At 43.5% G+C, this 18,722-nt stretch overlaps 2 protein-coding genes across 3 annotated transcripts in view; one reads left to right on the forward strand and one right to left on the reverse strand.

Moving 5' to 3' along the window:
• Window positions 1–12,451, reverse strand: part of Il20ra (interleukin 20 receptor subunit alpha) — a 38,954-nt gene extending 26,503 nt beyond the window's left edge. Inside the window, exons 1-2 of one of the 2 annotated variants that reach the window (XM_037200365.1) lie at window positions 11,715–12,451; window positions 10,673–11,059 (exon numbers count right to left, since the gene is read on the reverse strand). In XM_037200365.1, coding sequence (XP_037056260.1) covers window positions 10,673–10,787 — 115 coding nt within the window. In that variant the 5' untranslated portion in view covers window positions 10,788–11,059; window positions 11,715–12,451. The remainder of the gene's footprint in view (window positions 1–10,672; window positions 11,060–11,714) is intronic. The other variant, XM_028861694.2, reaches the window with a different exon arrangement.
• Window positions 12,452–15,619: 3,168 nt separating this feature from the next.
• On the forward strand, window positions 15,620–18,253 carry LOC119086842 (lactoylglutathione lyase-like). Its single transcript, XM_037200340.1, has one exon. The coding sequence runs from the start codon at window positions 15,748–15,750 to the stop codon at window positions 16,300–16,302; it is 555 nt and encodes a 184-aa protein (XP_037056235.1). The 5' UTR covers window positions 15,620–15,747; the 3' UTR covers window positions 16,303–18,253.
• Window positions 18,254–18,722: the final 469 nt, after the last annotated feature.

The raw sequence follows: 18,722 nt of genomic DNA on the forward strand, positions 1-18,722 counted from the left end.
ACAGGCTTGCTGCAACGATTAAACAGTATTCTTAATGTAAAGCTCTTGCCAGAGCATGGCACAAAGAAAGAGCTGAATAACATCATTGCTAGCTTGGCATTATCCTTTGTGGTAACTATTCTCATTTTATAGCTGCCTAGATGGAAGCCTAGGGACGCTAGATGACTTGCTCAGAGTAATTCAGTTATTTGGCAGATGTATAAGCCCAAGTATCCTTGGCAGGGCTCTCTCTGCTAGGACACTCACCCACTGACTTCACAAAATGCTCCAAAGAACAGCATCGTGGAAGGAAGGATTATGTAATCACTCTGTTTTGCATGTTGTAGATGGTAGCTTCTTGGGTCAGCAGAAAGCTCATATGATTCATTTAGTGAGGTGTAAGTGGGCAGCTATGATGGGCTGAAAATAGAAATTATGATAGGCACTGAGGTATGATTGGGAACAGAAATACACATAAGGTTCCCCTCTCACAGAGCAAAGATTCTGTATCTGGGGCATCACCCATCCCTATGTATGATTGGAGAATGGCCATCTGGGTCTAACATGACCCTCAGCCATCATGAAGCAGACACTGCTATGGTGACTGACATAATGTTTGAGCCCTAAATAATGACATAAAAAGTAAGAATGTTGCAGTAACAGCTACATCCATGACAATGATAACAGGCTATCGGTAGAAAGAGAGGGCAGGGTGACAGGATGTTCACCTGGAATTCCACCCACCAAACACTCCTGCCTTCTGACCGCACCTGGTCTTGGAGCTCTTAGAAAAGATGAGTATAGAAAAGGTAGGAGGTGATGTGGCTTCCTCCAGGTTGCCACCTATATTGTGAGGGCTCTGGAAGTGGTGGGGTGGGGATGGGAACAGGAGGGATCCGGTCAGGGGAGGATGGAGGGAGAGAGTACTGGGAGGAACAACTGGATTCTAGAGGCATCTCTGGGACGAGCTAGAATCTTCGTGGAATGGAAACTCCCAGGAATCTATGAAGGTGACCCTAGCTAAGACTCCCAGCAAATGGGGATGTAGAACCTGAACCAGCCATCTCCTGTAACTGGGCAAGACCTCCAGTGGACGGACGGGGACACCAACCCAGCCACAAACCCTTTCACCTACAATTCGCCCTGCCTACAAGATGTGCTGGGGTAATGGGGGTGCAGAAATTGTGGGAATGGCCAACCAATGACTGGTCCAGCTTGAGACCCATGCCATGAGAGGGAGCTCACCCCTGAGGGTCAGGTCCCAAAGACGGGACAGCCCAGAGACAGGATAGAATCAAACACAACTGGGAAAGGAAGGAAAAAAAAGAAGGAAGAAAAAAAAAAAAAAAAAAAAAAAAAAAAAAAAAAAAAAAAAAAAAAAAAAAGAAGGAAGGAAAGAAGGAAAGAAAGAAAGAAAGTCAATTAGATGATTCCCAGTGATATTCTGCTATACTCATAGATTGGTGCCTGGCCCAACTATCGTCAGAGAGGCTTCACCCAGCACCTGATGGAAACAGATGCAGAGACCCACAGCCAAACATTAGGTGGAGATCAGGGAATCCTGCAGAAGAGGGGGAGGACGGATTGCAGAAGCAAGTGAGGTCAAGGACACCACAAGAAAACTCACGGAATCAGCTCACCTAGGCTCCCAGGGGCTCCCAGAGACTGAACCGACAACCAGGGAGCCTGCATGGGACTGACCTAAGCCTCTGCATATATGTTACAGTTGTGTAACTTGGTCCTCTTGTGGGACTCCTAACAGTGGAAGCAGGGGCTGTCTCTGACTCCGTTGCCTGCTTTTGGGACCCTTTCCTCCTAGCAGATTGCCTTGCCCAGCCTTAGTAGAAGAGGAGGTGCCTAGTCTCACTGGAACTTGACCTGCCATGACTGGCTGGTGTCCATGGGAGACCTGCCCTCTTCTAAAGAGAAACTGAAGAGGGGGGAGTGGGTGGGATGGGGTTAGGAATGGGGTGGGGGAGGGACTTGGAGGCGAGGAGGGAGAGGAAACTTGGGTCAGGATGCAAAAACGAAAAAAAATAAATGAGTAAACAAAACAAAAACAAAAAAAAAAAAAAAAAAAAAAAAAAAAAAAGAGGTGGGAGGTGACCCGAAGCACCACTGAGGCAGCTAGCTCCCTTCGGCTGTCACCTCTGCTGGGATGGGACTGTTGAGCGACACTCTTGTATCCCAGTCACCTACTCTCCTGTAAGTAAACCCAAGACACTCCCGGGTTCACCAAGTTGGACCCGGGAGGAACCATGTCTACAGTTAGTCAAGGGCTCCAAATCCGGGATGACTGTTCATCCTTCTCCTGCTGGGTATGTGCACACTTACGTGGGAGAGTGTAGATTAAGTCATGAAGTAAAAAAATAAAAATTAAAAAATTAAAAAATATATTAGCTAATTAAAAAATCAGTATTATTCCTTTTTAGTCACACCTTAATACCTCAATATGTAAATCTACATGTTTAAACATGTTTTTGTGTGTTTTGCTGCTTGTACTTGAAAAGCAAGTAGGATTTCAAATAGAGACTTTTTATTTGAATGGACATATTGGAGTCTACCCATCGAAGACGGTGTAGCTTTGAAACAGTTTCAGAGGTTTCTGACTGTCCCCATGGTACTGATTAGCTGGGGCATTTGGATCATGCTTCCTTTTAGCAACAGTGTCTTCATAGGCAGTTTCTAAACAAGCAACATAATCCAGTGTTGCTCTTCACTCACCATGTTTTGTTTTTGCTCAGCGTGGCATTTCTCAGCTGAATGGTTCAAGGTTCTTAAAGTGACAGTGAATGCCTTGGGAACTGGAGTTTGCACCCCCAAAGAGGCGGGTCAGTTACTGAATGGGATCTCCTGACTCATGTATGCGAGGCTCTACCTGCAATTCTGAAGAAAAGGGATTTAAGAAAGCCTCCATTGTCTCACAATGGAGCATAGCCTGCCAGGTGCCTAGTTGGGAGATGCTGTGGTTCCTTTGAATATGCCAGAGGACTGTGTATACAGATCCCGGCCCACTGTCACAGCATCCCTGGGGTCACCTTCTCTCCCCCTCCTCTTTCCCGTCCCTTCTCCTTTAGAAAAGGACCCTTTTAGGAACAAGTACCTAATTATTTTTCCACATTTTATGACATTAGATTTTCATAGTATTTGTGGGGCAGTAGATTGAAATGTAGACCTGCATCTCTAATCCTTGATTATATGCCTCAGAAAGAAACGTCTGACAAGGCAAAGCATCTGGGATCACTGAAGTATTGGAATGAACTGTGACTGGAAACACCAAGTTCAATTACGAGACACTTTTTAATATCAGTGCACATCTCCCATGTTACTTTTCAACTCCCTTTTACAACTTGTCCTTTCTCTCCTCCCTCCTAGAGGCATCATAATTCTTCACTGACATCACCATTGTTAAAAAATTCAGAACGCTGACAGGATAAAAAATGTGAAAAAAAAGCCCATAAAGTAAGGGAGCTTTAAAGTAATAATATATTGAGAATTGGAAATAAAATATGAGGTGATTAAAAATGGAAAAGATGGACAAAGGGTTAGTAGAGGGAGAGAGGGAAGAAAGCAGACTCCCTCCCACCTCCATTTGTAACAATGAATTATAGTGAAGAATGTCCTGTGCAGATTTAAAACACACATGTGGATGTGCACATATGAATACACAAATGCATGCATGAATGCACACATACACACACACATGCGTACACACACACACACACACACACACACACACACACACACACACACACTATGTATCCTTAATCTGAAAATCTGATGGATGCAGGGATGATTCAACTGATGGACGCAGGGATGATTTAACATACGTAAGCAAACAAATATCTTGAGCCATATAAATGGACTCAAAGACAGAATCACACGATCATCTCAATGGATGCATAAAGGACTCTTGATAGCTGAAATGCAACACAGTCCAAGCCTTGTTCCATTTTGTTTTAAGTTTCGAGAAAGTCATCGATGGAATCTACTTCTGTTCACTGTTGGTTTAGCTATTGAGGGAAATGAGGTCAACAGATAGATCTCAGACTGTCTAATTTAGCAGTTCTCAAAAGGGTTCTCTCAATGACCCTTTCACAGGGGTCATCTAAGATCATCTGCATATCAGATATTTACATTAAGATTCATAACAGTAACAAAATTACATTTATGATGTAGCAACAGAAATAATGTCATGGCTGGGGTCACTACGACACAATGAACTGTATTAAAGGGTCACAGCATTAGGAAGGTTGAGAACCACTGTGCTAATTGAACACCACAGAAGTAGAGTGAGCCACCATTCCAAACACTGTTAGAAAGGAGAATGGCTTTTCTCTAGACTGGCTCTCCTCTATAGTGGCAAGCTGGTGCTTTGGTGTTTCTGAGAGGGAGCAGGGTGGGGGGCAGACCTTTTTGAAGTTGAATTATGCCTTGGGGGAAGCTACAGAGCTACATGAAATAAAATGAATGGGGTTCCATTTGCTGTATGTGCCTTGAAGAAGGCTGGCTGATTGAGGTACTTATATTGTTGTGTCATAATCCCAAAGAGAGAATTTCATGATAGAAGCAGTCAGCAAAAAACGATGGCTTCATAGAGAAGAATCCAAGACCAGGGGCAGCTTCCTAGTGCTATTGTGGTAACATAACACACAGGGGTGGGTCTGAGATATAGATGTGTCTATTGCAATTCTGGAGGATAGATGTCTCAAACCACAGTGTCTTCTGGCCATGCTGTCTTTGAAGGTTCTTTGAAAGTCTGCTCTCGCATCTCTTCCAATTCCTGGGGCCCACAGGGTTTCTGGGCTTATGGTGACTGTAACTTCAAGCTTTGCACATCTTTGCTTCCATGGGGTCTTTCAGAGTTCTATCTTCCTGTAAGTCTGGCTCAATTCCAAAATGACTGGGTCATGAGATCTTCGAGTTATGTCCACAAAGATCCCATCTCCAAATATCATATTCTGGAGTTGTGAGCGACCTGAGTCTTCAGACATTAGTATCAGCCAATCCATTGCTGCTCTGACAGCGTTAGGATTTTTCTAGAAACAGGGTGGAAACTGGAACAATAAGCCACCCACTGCACACTTATTCATTAAAAATTAGCAGGGCCTTTCAAGACCTGTGTTGAAGCAGGAAGTGGGACACGGCACCTTTATTTAAAAACCACGTCTTAACATTTGTGCCTTTTCATAACTGTTTGTGGTTTGATTCAATGCTGCAGAGGGCTGCAGACCACAGTAACTTGTGGAGTCTGCCAACGACCTTGAGGTCAGTCTATACCCACAGAGCTCCTAACTCCTGCCCACTCTGTAACCACCACTTTCAGAAAGAGCATCCTTTCTACGAGGTGGCTGTTTCTTTGTTCAGATGTGTTTTGTAAATATAAAGTGTACGGGGGTGGGGAGGAACATTAGTACCTGGTAATTTAGAGATAGGATTCACTCAGTGTGGGACTTACCCCCTCCGCCGCCTACCTTTTACAAATATTTAAATTAAAAAAGATTAGATGTATATTGAATTATAAATATTTGATGCAATATATAGGAAACTGTTTTTGGTTATTTGCTGAATTTATATGTGTTTTCTGGAAAGCATGTAATGTTTCTTTTTCTATTAAGATGTGTTTATCTTCTGTTGTATCTTCCCTTCTGACGCAGGGAGAATGTGATGTGGTGCATTATCTTAGTTGCGTTTGCACCAGGGCGACAGGAACGCCTGACAGAAGTTAGGACAGAAAGGCATGTTTTAGATCAAGATTTCAGAGAAGTTTATGTTTAGGGTAAGGAGGAAGTTTGGGGGGGGCGGGGGGAGGGGGGCAGCTCTGCTGCAGAGGTAGAAACACTAGGCAACGGCTGTGCACCAGGCATGGACCAGGATGCAGAAACTGCAGGCCAGAACCAGGGAGAACAGTGATGCCCATTTCTAGTCATCTACTTCTGCTGGCTGAGCCCACATCATAAAGACTCTAAGGCCTTTAGAACGGGCCTACGAGCTGGGGAGGAACATTCAAGACATGTATGTGAGTGGGGCATTTCAGATTCAGACCTCCACACTCCCATGTTATAGTGAGACTTTTCCTATAGGAGTCCAACCTTGCCCTAGTTCAGATGTCTTGTTCTGTATGTCGATGAAACGTTTCCCTCAGTTCTGGCATTTGCACCCTAATTTTTCTGTCTTTCTCTGGAGACTACATGAAGAAAGGGTCTTTTTCTTGTACAATTAGGAGCCTGGGACAGTTCCCACTTACATGAATGAATGGTACTTAATGAGTGGATGGGTAGGTAAATGAAAGTCCTCAAAGAGAGATTATTTAAAAATCACATTGAGTAAGGATATATTTAAATTTGGGGGAACTCAAAATGGATGCATAGGACATTCCACTAATCTCATTTTTGTGTAATCTGACCACTTCAAACTTCTCATTTCTTTGTACATGCAATTCTAGTTTGCACTAAAAGTCTATGAACTACTTTTTAAAATAACACATTGAGCACTTAGGAAGTAATTTAGCAGACATTCTGCAACATACATATTTTAATATAAAATGGAGGGAGAGCTGGGTTGGAATAAAATGGGCAGTTTTACCTCACACATATTTGGATCAATTAATTGCAAAAATGGGAGGCAGAGGTCTTTGGAGAGAGCTTCCCAGATGCAAAAAGTTAAACACCAGCCGTCTCTGTTGAGAGCCCACGATGGCTGTCCTTCATGTTTATGATATGGAAAACATAAGAGAAGACCTCATATTCACTCTCAACCTTCTCAGTGCAGACTTCCAGGTCTGACACTTCCACAAAACTTCCTTTCAGTAGTGGACACAGACCACTAGTGGTACTAAAGAGGAAGAACTACTGTGGATACAGCTGAAAAGCACCCTTCCCCCCCCCCCCCCCCCGGCACCAGAGAAGCCAAGTCCACACATCTTACCATCTGTCTACAGATCTTGGAGTGTATGGTAGGTGTTGTGAGTTGAACTGTACTGCCCAAGAGAAATAACTGAAATTCTAATGCCCCCCCACACACATAAGCTGCCCTTATTTGGAAACATGGCCTTTACAATCCATAGGTTGGGTTGAAATCCTCATAAAAAGGCAAAACTTGAACAAAGAAGCAGACACACACAGCCTTCAAGGAGACCATGCAAAGGGACACAAAGAGGTGGCCACTTGGAGACAAGATCAAGATCAGACAGGGCAGCGATTGGGGCAGCATGTCTACAAGTCTAGGAATACCAAGTACTGTTAGCAACTGAAAGCAGAGAGAGAGCCACGCACCAGACCTCATCCTCCCCACCTGTGCTTGGGAAGAGTGGCCCTGCCAGCACCTAGCACCTGGACTTCCAGTCTCCACAACTGTGAGCAATAAAGTCACGTGATTTTAAGCTGCCCAGCTTGTGGTACTCTTACGACAGCCCTAAAACAATTGATGTAGTTATCTATTTCCTCAGAAAGAATACCTAGTTTCTTTAAGAGAATTCTGTAAGCACTGCTAGTTCACCTGAAGGTAGGAAGGTCCGGGAACCTGACGTAGGAAGAACAATTGCTAAGAAGAGAAGGGGGATCAAATAGTGGAAACATGTAAGCACATGTGCCGGAAATATCCATTGTCAGCAAAACACTTTAATTCTTTAGCTGTATGGAAGGAGACTCTGACTCCCATCCCAGAGGAAATGAAGTGTGACTGGGACAAGTGTGGACAGGACGGAGTACTTATTTCCACACTGTGTGGTCCAAGCAGAACTGGCATCAGATTAGGTAGTGGAGAGAGTGATCAGTGTTGTCATCTTGGTGGCTCAAGATGGAATGTGATCACCCTCCTCAAAGAGCAGGAAGAATTCTGTACAGACAATGTTTAAAATCAATTAAAATTTCCCTTCCTGAAGAGTGCCTTGGTTGTACTAACAGCTCACCACCACAGACATCGGGAATTCTAGATAAAACATCAAACCATGCTTTCTTTCTCTATACCCCAAGAGGCCAGCAGGAAGCCATCTTGGCCAGACAAGTGAAATTGTACTAGTATGAAATTCTGAATCTGGTCAGAGTGCATCTCCTAGAAGACAAAAGAGATAAGAGGGCCCATGTAGGCCTTAGAAATGGCATATGTCTCAGTTCCATGTTTGGCAAGTTAGCCATTCCATCAAGCTCTGTAGGGAGTCAGCCCAAGAAGTCGCACACCTTGGGAGACATCATGGAAACAACACAGGGAAGGGACATGGCACAGATATCACGTAAGAGGCTGTGAGCAGAGACTAAAGAGGCAGCTGAAACGTGACAGCTGCACCCCCAATACCAACACATTTTCCTTATCCTATGGGGGCTTTTTCAGCTCAAAATAAATACAAACAATGGATGAAAATAGCAAGCACCAAGTATTTTGCTAGTTTACGGAAGGACTTTTTAGTAGTTGGCGGGGGCATCTTGCCTATCTGGGTGCTGGTAGCGAGTTTCCTGTGGTGAGAGGTAAATAATTTCCCTGGACCGATGCTGTGCAGGGGGTGATTCAAAGAAGTAGCAGTTGGGTGGGATGACCAGTAAGTCCTGTGAAGGCTGCTTCCACATTGGAGATTAAGAGACGGCCTCCCTGCGAGAGTCACACTGAGGTGAGATGCAGACCCTGAGCAGGGTTAGCCAGTGCAGATCGGGGAGGGGCATTCTAGCAGAGGGAACTGCAAGGATGGATCCTGGACATGTGGTTTGCTCTGGGAACTGGAAGAAGACCAGAAGAGGAGTAATTAAAGTAGAGCTGGAGAGGGAGAGGAGGGAACAGGTCACACAGAACACTGCAGGATTTAGAAAATTCTGCAAGCAATGGAAGGCCTTTGAGGGATTTTGAACAGAGGCATATTGTCCTGGGCAATCACTGTTTTCAGTCTCATATAGGCTTAAGACATGTTTATATAATGCTGGCCATTATATGAACTCTGTTTTACATGAAACAGCATCATGGAGCTCCTCCTCCTCACGGACATACACTAATGACACACAGCACTGAAGATTCAGGATTATCGACAGAACCCAGTTTGATAGGCCAGAGGGACAAACCGTCTGGTAAAACCAGAGAGCCAGGAGAGTCAATAACAGGGCTACAGCAGCCTTGGGGAACAGCAGAGACATTCAGAATTCCTGTAATGGTTTACCTTAAATGAGACATCAAGATCGATATAAAATATTGGTGCTGCATGCGACATTCATTTCTCTTTGGGTGTTTTGGCTTATATACTCTGATCTTGTGAAACTCTGAATTGTCGTGCAAAAGAAAAAATCCAGAAAAGTTCAAGTACTATCTACCCAGGAGTGGCTTGTCATTACAACTCCTAAAAGTCCACATTTCTGTAGAGTGGGAGGCTTATCTACTGGTTAAGCAATCATGTGTAGGAATGGTATCTAGGCAGCTAATCCACCTTCTAACTGGTTTTCCTAGTAGCTCGCAGAGTATCTATAGAGGACAGCAACACGTTAAATGCTGAGAAAATTTCTGGGTCTCGTGCATCAAAAAAGCACGTTTCTATGTGTGTGTGTTTGCTTGCAAATTTTGCTTTTAAGTTAGGAATATTGCTGACTTCTAATGTCATTCTCTTTGTCCAATTAGTGAGCAAGTTTTATTTCTCTGATTAAAACCAAGCAAATTCAGGATGCTGGCTCTATTGCATGTGCTATATGTGGAGAGCTTCCCTTAACCATTCACACACACACACACACACACACACACACACACACACACACACGCTCCCCTCTCATTCCCCTTGATGCCTGTACTTAAATCTCTGCTAAAACCTTTTGTAATAAACTTCAACTATGCTTTAAAAACCACTCCCCCCCTTTTTTTTAAATCGGCGACATTTGAATAAGTCTCTTCACATTTGGCTTATCTGGGATTACTAAAATACAATCATTTTCATCAATTTAGAAGTTAGCAAAGAAACTTTTTGTATCGAATATACTGCCCAGCAGTCTCCCTGAGACCGGTGTGCACATTTCTTGCCCCTGAAAGCACGCTGAGCTCCTTGTTTTCTCTGGCTGCCGTCTCGTGGACAACTCTGCCCCAACTCGCCCTTCAGTTCCAGGCTAAACGGCACAGGTGCCTGAATCAATTTTATATAAACTACAATCGATATTTTGGGAAGCCTTGTGGCTGTTGTCTTTAATGAAAAACTTAAAGGGGGCGTGTGAGATATCTTGCTTTTTAAAAAGTATGCTTTTATATGGGAGAAATAAAAAGAAAAGAAAAAAAAACTTTCTTTAGCGAATCATACTCTCTTTCTGAATCACAGCGGTTACAGCTTAAACTTTCAAACAACAAAGAAAAACCCCTCTAGGGCCTTAAGTCACAGCTCGGTTTTGTTACTTCTGAAAAAATCAGAGTGCATATCTGTACATGTCACGATTCTGGAGGCAAGACTGTGCCCAGAAGAGTGAGATGTGGGTTTCCCATCTTTGGTTTTTCCAAGCTCTGACCTGACCTTCCAGGGGCCGCTCCGTCTAGGAGCCTTGGACCCGGCCCCGCGTTAGTGCGAGCCGCCCCTCGACGTCACAGTCACCGGCTTCGTGGACCACTCCAGTGCTACTATTACCCCTCCACCCCCAGCCCCATCTCGGATCCAGCAAGCCAGAGCCCAGTCCCGGAGCACGGGAGGCCGAGTTAACCTCCCGGCGAGGGTCCCTCTAGGCTCCCGCCCGGGTGACCCTCCTACCTGCCCGTCCCGAAGCGCTCAGCAGCAGCAGCAACAGCAGCAGCAACCCGGGCAACCCGGGCAGCAGCCGCGGCAGCGCCGGGCGGCCGGGCGCCGGGGTCCCGGGAGCGCGCATGAGCAGACAGCTGGGGTCACATATCTGGGAACGCGGCGTGACCTCTCCAGGGCTCCTCTCTACACGCGGGACGAGGGCGATGGAACCCAGAGGTCAGCGCTGCTCACACACGGCTTTCCCCGCAGGGTGTCCCCGCGCGCTGGAACAGCTTTGGTCCACAGGCTTCAAGGACTGGTGGAGATCAATCAGATCGAAGCAGGTAAAGGCTCACCCCAGCACCGCATAGTCTGATCCCTCACTTGAAATGTCAGATTTCATCCCGGAAGAAGATGCTGGAAGAGGGAAATAGATATTTCTCAACGTACTGTTTGTTGGGCATGCCGTCTTACCTTGTTCAGGATTTCCTTCCACCCTGCCTGCCACCTGAAGTCAGGACTCTGCGTTTTACAGACGGGCAGACGCATTCTCAAAACCCAACAAAGAGCCTGTGAGAGGTGACCCCCCAACTAAGAAAGAAAGAGGGAAGGAAAGAAGGAAGGAAGGAAGAAAGAAAGAGGGAAGGAAGAATGAAAGAAAAGGAAGGAAGGAAGAGAAAGAAAGAGAGAGAGAGAGAGAGAAAGAAAGAAAGAAAGAAAGAAGAAAGAAAGAAAGAAAGAAAGAAAGAAAGAAAGAAAGAAAGAAAGTAAGCATTGGAACAGTGTGAGAAAAATATGCAAGCAGATCTCACCTGCAGTCCTTTCTAGGTAGTTGTATTAAGTATAAAGCGAAAACAAACAAATTAACCACGTACTTCAGGCATGTTCTCTCTCTCTCTCTCTCTCTCTCTCTCTCTCTCTCTCTCTCTCTCTCTCTCTCTCTCTCTCTCCTGCTCCGATTCCTGTTGCAAATGCACAAATTAAGAGAAATGACCCTTACATTGCATCAAATGCCCTTAGGAAGAAAGGAGTCTCAATAATTGCACCAAAACAAGTAAACAAACAAGCAAACCTCTTTTTGGTGGTGGAAGTAGTTAGGAAGGCAGCAATTTTCGGAGTGTCTTAAATTCCTGTTTTCTTCCGTCTCAAAGAGACCGAGTCCAGGTCCAGTGTCTCCTGATGGCTTCTGAGGGCTAAAGCGGTCCAGTGTGTCAGCTGTGCCTCCAGTTTCCACAGGTAGGGGGCACTAGAGGAGGACGGACAGGACTTGTTCTCTGTTTATTTGATGTTTTCTTAGTAATTTTCTCCTAGTCTTTACCCTGGCAGAAGCAATTTAGCTCCAGCAGCCTTTGGTCCTAGTTTCCAGCTTCTTCGTGTACTTGAAGACTCTGCCTCATTGGCCAGACTCAGTTCTCACGGGTCTGAATCTCGCATCTCCTTTTTGTGAAGTTCCTTTATCACTATGTAGTCCTTAGGTCTCCACTTCGTTTCCTCAGCCCTAAGAGGGGAAGTCGCAATGCAATCAGTAGCTACTCAGTTTCCATCTCAGCTTCCTTTTCAGCTGTTAGTTCTCTGACATCTGCCTCTTAAGATAACCATGGTGTTCCTCACCCTTCCTCCCAAACTGGGCTCTCACTAATTCATATGCAATTCCTGAAAACTCTAAGGACTCTAAGCTAGTAATACATTATTTTTATACCAGTGTTAGGACTTGTAAAAAGTTTCTGTTTAAATATGACTCATCCATAGCCTAAAAGGGGTTAGCTCAAGCAGACATATATCTGGCCCTTACTTAACCTGAACACTGGTATTTCTTGGGCGATAGTCTGCACCCTGCCTTCTTAGGATAGAGGCTGAGAGACAGCCAGATGCTGCCCTCTCTGGTGGTTCTCTGCTAGGAGTGCTTGTGGGTGGCCAATCCAAGGTTCAGTTGTAAGAAATGACATTTCCAGGGCAACAGGCTTCTTCCTCACTGTGTCCTCAGGAAGGCTGAGTGTAGCCCTAGAACTTTAGGCTCAGCTTGGATGGTGACGTCTCCCATGCACTGAAGTAGAGAGCATCATTATCTTGTTTTTACTTGTCACCCAGAGTTCATCTTTGTGGTGGGATGTCTTTCTGTAGGCTGTGAATATGTGTCGCTCTGATTGGTTGATAAATAAAACTGCATTGGCCTATGGCAGGGCAGGATGGAGCCAGGTGGGAAAATCCAAGGGAGATAATAAGGGGAGATGCTAGTCGCTGCCCAAGGAGCAGCAAGATGCCAGCAGACTGGTAACAACATGGCCACGTAGCAACATATAGATTAATAGAAATTGGTTGAGTTAAGTTATAAGAGCTAGCTAAGAAGAAGCTTGACCCATAGGCCTTACAGTTTGTAATTATTATAAGCTTCTGAGTGATTATTTTATAATCAGCTACAGGACCATGGAGCCAAGCAGGAATGGATAAACCTTCCGGGCTACACTCCTTAAGACATTTTCTTAGCATCTTTATGTATTTTTGTGGTGCTGGACCTTAGCAGCTTTGCATTCTAAGCTCCACCATATTTGTTAAGTCCAGGGAGTGCAGTTCTTGTCCTTCCTAGGCTAAATAAACTCCAGTGTATCCTCCAAGGATCTGTGAAATAACTAATCACATAGGTATTTTCTTACTTATCTACATTACAGTCACTGTTAATTGTGTTGAAATCTTAGCTGGGTGGACTAGGAGTTTCTGGGTTTTGTAGTTAAAAAAAAAACCCAAAAACATACACTAGTATCACCTCACTACTCCCACCACCAAGCACTAACACCACACACACACACACACACACACACACACACACCACATCACACTTTTTTTTTCTAGTCCACTTTAAGTCCTAAATAGTGTCCAGGCATGATGCTTCGCTTTGTCGACTTGACACAAGCTAGTATCACACAAACTGGAAAGAGAGTCTCAACCAGGAATTGTCTACATTGGGTTGACCTGTGGGCATATCTGTGTGGGATTGCCTTACTTTAATTGATGTGGAAGATCGAACCCATTACAGGCAACACCATTCCCTAGCTAGGAGGTTCTGCCCCATGCAAGAGTGTAGAAGCTGAGCTGATACAAGCCAGTAAGTGAACATATACACATTCATTTCTGTCATCTCTTGATTGTGGGTGTGGTGTAACTAGCCAATAGAAGTTTCTGCCTTGACTTCCCCCACAGTGATGAACCTTAGCCTTGAACTGTAAGCTCAAATAATGCCCCCACAGCTGCTTTTTGCCGGGGTCTTTTTATCATAACAACTGAAATGAAACTAGAACACCAAGCATGCTTCATAACGTCGATACTATGAAGTTAGTGAATCCTTCATTTGAGCCGGATACGACACTAAGATTTCGACATGTGATGACTCCTTTAATGCCAACAATCCTGTGAATTAGTCACATTACCTGAGTATTAGAGGAAGGAGACAGGCTAAGACAGGTTGTTCTTTAAGAGCCACAGAAGTGGAACCAGAGTTCTGGTTGCTCTCATTTCTAAGTCTGTGCCTTTAATATTTTCTCTATGCCTCTTGCATTAAGAAATGAGGTGTGAACGATATATTAAAAAGCCAGTTGAAATGTATACTTGTTCATTTATGGTTTCTAGATGTAAACTACCTTGAGAATGGGAGAAAATGTTCATTCCTGAAAGTCAAGTATAGTCAGAGGCAGGTCCGTATAAATATGACTACTTTTAAAGTCAATGAGTTGGTGGTGGTTACAGGAGAACTCGGTGAGATAAGGTTCTTTGTAATAGGTTGAGGGTGGGATGCAAATGCAGAAAACAGAGTCCAAGGAAGGAGGTGCAATAAACATCTGGGGCTTATGTGGTTCCTAAGGTGTTTCAGTTATCCTGTCTTCCTGTGTGGGTATTTACAGAGTCTTAGCAACTTTTCACATCACGCCATCAGCTTAAATACTACTTTTATATAATATCTAAAATCCCATGGAATTCCATCCTACCAACTCTTCCACAAAACCATTTTATTTAATCATCTTCTAAAGAAATAGATTATGCTTTTTTAAAAAAAGTCATTCTTGGATATGCTCAGCAGCAGAACACTTGACTAGCTTTAGAAGTCCTTCTGTTCAACTCCCAGCCCTGAAAAACAGTTGTAACTTGAAGCATCATATTCAAAGAGAAAAATGAAACGAGTAGATGTTGCAGCTCTCTAAACCATCACCAAGGGAATGTGCTGGTAAGCACCATGCAAGGCCCAGGAGCAAGCAGAATAATGTTCTGATGCCAGATGCCCAGTTAAGAGCTTTCATGTTAGAATAATTCCCTGTGTTCTCTCACATCTGGATCCCGTCACTTAACACGACCCTTACAAATATTATCCATGTTGGAGCTGGAGAGTGCTCACTGGTCAAGAGCACTTGCTGCTCTTTCAGAGGACCCAGGTTTAGTTCCCAGCACCAGCGTGGCAGCTCACAGCTGTCTATATTTCCAGTTCTAAGGGATCTGGCACCCTCTTCTGGCCAACACAGGTACCAGGCACGCATGTGGTACACATACATATAGGCAGGCAAGCCTTCATCTGCATAAAATAAAAATAAATAAAATAAATCAACCTTAACTTTTTAAAAAAAGCATCCATGTTGTTGCTTATAACTGCAGAATTATCCATTTTATACCTTTCCCTCAAGTTTCATATTCATTCTGTTTTTGATGATATTTTTCTAGTTTGGGTCTTTTGGCCATTGTACTATATTGAGCATTCTTGCAAATGCTACTTGCATGTGCATGTGTATTTCTGTCATCTATATAATTAAGGATACAATTTTAGGGCCATAGGTTAGATGTGATTTTAACTTAAATAATTGGTGCCAAACTAGGTTTCCAAAGAAATTGTACCAGTTTGCCTTCTTTTTACTGTCTTTTTTGTTTGTTTGTTTGTTTGTTTTTTTCGAGACATTATTTCTCTGTGTAGCTTTGCTCCTTTCCTGGAACTCACTTGGTTGACCAGACTGGCCTCGAACTCACAGCGATCTGTCTGCCTCTGCCTCCTAATGCTGGGATTAAAGGCGTGTACCACCGGTGGCCGCTGGTTTGTTGGCAGAACTGGTCAGTGATTCTCCAGGGCGGCCATGGCAGAGCCACAGCCCGCACCCAGCGGCCTCGCTGATAAGGTCGCCCTCAGCTGCTGCTCCGACCCGGAACCCTGCGCCAAGGACTTCCTATTGCAGCAGACGATGCTGAGAATTAAGGATCCTAAGAAGTCCCTGGATTTTTATACTAGGGTTCTTGTAATGACGCTACTCCAAAAGTTTGATTTTCCTGCAATTAAATTTTCCCTCTACTTCTTGGCTTACGAGGATAAAAATGGCATCCCTAAAGATAAGGATGAAAGAACAGCATGGGCGCTTTCCAGAAAAGCTACACTTGAGTTGACACTCAACTGGGGCACCGAAGATGATGAGACCCAGAGTTACCACAGCAGCAACTCAGACCCTCGGGGATTCGGTCACCCTGGGATTGCCGTTCCTGATGTCTACAGTGCCTGTAAAAGATTTGAAGAACTGGGAGTCAAGTTTGTAAAGAAACCCGACGATAGTAAAATGAAGGGTCTGGCATTCATTCAAAATCCTGACGGCTACTGGGTTGAAATTCTGAATCTTAACGAAATAACAAAGATTATTTAGTTCTGTGAGAATGCCCCTTGGAGGTGTCGGTGACGGTGGGGACAAGAAACAGCGTGATACAAGAAGCATTGAGAGCCGATGGATCTTTGCTCCAGTTCAAGTCATTCTGAAATCCTTGTCATTGTCCTGTTTCAGTGGTTTCTTTAAAATCCTCCCTCCTCTGTTTAGTCAACCTAATTTTCAAGTACCAGTTTGTCTTATGACTTTGACAAAGTTGTGTGACTTTGCTTTTTAGGTAATAATTAGAACGATTCCCTTCAGAGACTACATTTGCTACCCTGTCTTTAAGTATTACTCGTCTGGTTTTGATTCATCATTTAAATTTTTGTTTTAAATGTTTTTTTTTTCTTACCTTCTGGGGTTTCAATTCCTCAGAAATAACTTTTCATAATGGAAAGTAAAGAACATTGAACAGAAATGAAACTTCATATGTACTTCAAAAAGCATAGTGTTTATTTTACAAAAGAGAAGGCACTCTTGAGAGAATTCTGAATCACACTGACTAGGAAACTGACAGAAATACTAATATATATTATATATATAAAATATATATACATAATATATATATATATATATATATTACTTTCAAAGTTCAAGGACTAACTTTACTTTGTGGGAATGTGAAGAAGGAGGGATTGATATTACTAGGTACTTCGACAATGGGCTGGCTAGGCTGCGGCATACTTTATGTGAATGAATACTGCAACTACGATGGGAGAAAGCAAGCGGCTAGACAAATTGACTAACCTGATTGTGTCATTGTTTTTAGTGTCTGGATGATGCCTCACTGGACCTCCTGTGCTAGTCTTCTCCTCTGAGGCCTGCAGTGAGCTTGGCTTTGTGCCCTTTGTTCTCAGGCTTGAATACCACAGGGAAAGAAGCATAGACGTCTGTAGATAAACGAGGCTGTTCTGGGGGACTTTCTGTGTGAGGGGGCTCCCATGAGTCTCCCCCACCCCAGGGGCCTATGAATTCACTTAGGATAAATTATTTCCAATGGGAACTCAGATATCAGGAGTTAGCTCAGTGCTCTACCCTGCTGACTGACTGGTGGTGGATTTCTAAGGCAATTTTGAAAACTTTTGGTCTGGAGGATAAAACCCAATTTGAGATCGAACTACACTGAAGCTTTCTGCGGGCTGTAGTGGAAGCTGTCTGGATGGGTGATGTCAAAGGTTACACCTCTAGGAGCATTCTGTTTCTTTTGGGGATGAAATAGATTAATGTGAACAGTTTAAACAAATCATAGACTGAAATAAAACTTTAATGCTGTTTAATATGATAAAAAAAAAAAGCGGGGCACCACCGCCCGGCTGCCAGTTTGCATTCTTATCAGCCATGGCACACAGTTCTTCTACCTTTTTGCCAGAACATCCTGTTTACTTCCTAACTGTGGATGTTTTAGAGGGTAGGTAATGGTTCCCATTGTGGGGTTCATCTACATTTTCCTGATGATGACTGTCGCTGAGAATGTTTTCATGTTTTTATTTTTGACAGTATGTACTTGTATACAGTGTATTGTGATTATATTTTCCTTCTATTACCAGTTTTTATTCTCCCTTTCCTACTGAGCTCTTTCTCCTAACTGGTACCTCTCCCACCTTCGTGTCACACACACACACACACACACACACACACACACACACACACACACACACACGTCTAGGTCTTGTGCAGGTGTTCACAGCTGCTGTGTGTTTGTGATTTTATAGTGGCCATGTGGTGTCTAGAAGATAGCATTGTATAACATTCTTTCCTACCCTCTGGCTCTCACAGTCTTTCTGCAATGTTCACTGGCCTAAAGTGGGTATTATAGATATCTGTTTAGGGCTTTGAAAATGTAAAGAGTGAAAAATAACAAAGTACTTAAATGAGAACAAGGCAGAAGTAATTGCTCTGTTGACAAAAGGACCACCTATTGTATATTAACATAATAACATAAACAGATTAATGGGGCAGAATATTGCCCATAAACAAACCTACCCATTAGATTGTCTTTGTTCATAATTTTATCTTCTTTTAATTGTTAGTGTGTTTCATAAGTTTGTTTTTTTTCTTCTTTTTATAACAGGGTCTTACTGTGTTTCCAAGGCTAGTTTCCAATTTATGATCCTCCTGTCTCAGCTTTTTAAGTGCTTGGATCACAGAGATGTGCCTCCCTTTCCACCTTTCATCATTCTTTTCTGAATCAGGGTCTCACTGTCTACACAGGCTAGCCTTGAACTCGAAGTATTCTAGGAGTGTCTTGAACTCTGGATGCTCTAACTCAACCCCCAAGTGGTGGGATTACAAATGTATGCTACCATGCTCAACATTCTATAAAACGTAATGCCTATATTCATTCTTCTTTAGCCTAAAGACAAATTGAGTTTTCAGTGTAGAATTTAGAATTATTCTTTTTTTTTTTTTTTTTTTTTTTT

The sequence above is a fragment of the Peromyscus leucopus genome, chromosome 8a, assembly GCF_004664715.2.
Source record: "Peromyscus leucopus breed LL Stock chromosome 8a, UCI_PerLeu_2.1, whole genome shotgun sequence".
Taxonomy (NCBI): Eukaryota; Metazoa; Chordata; class Mammalia; order Rodentia; family Cricetidae; genus Peromyscus; species Peromyscus leucopus.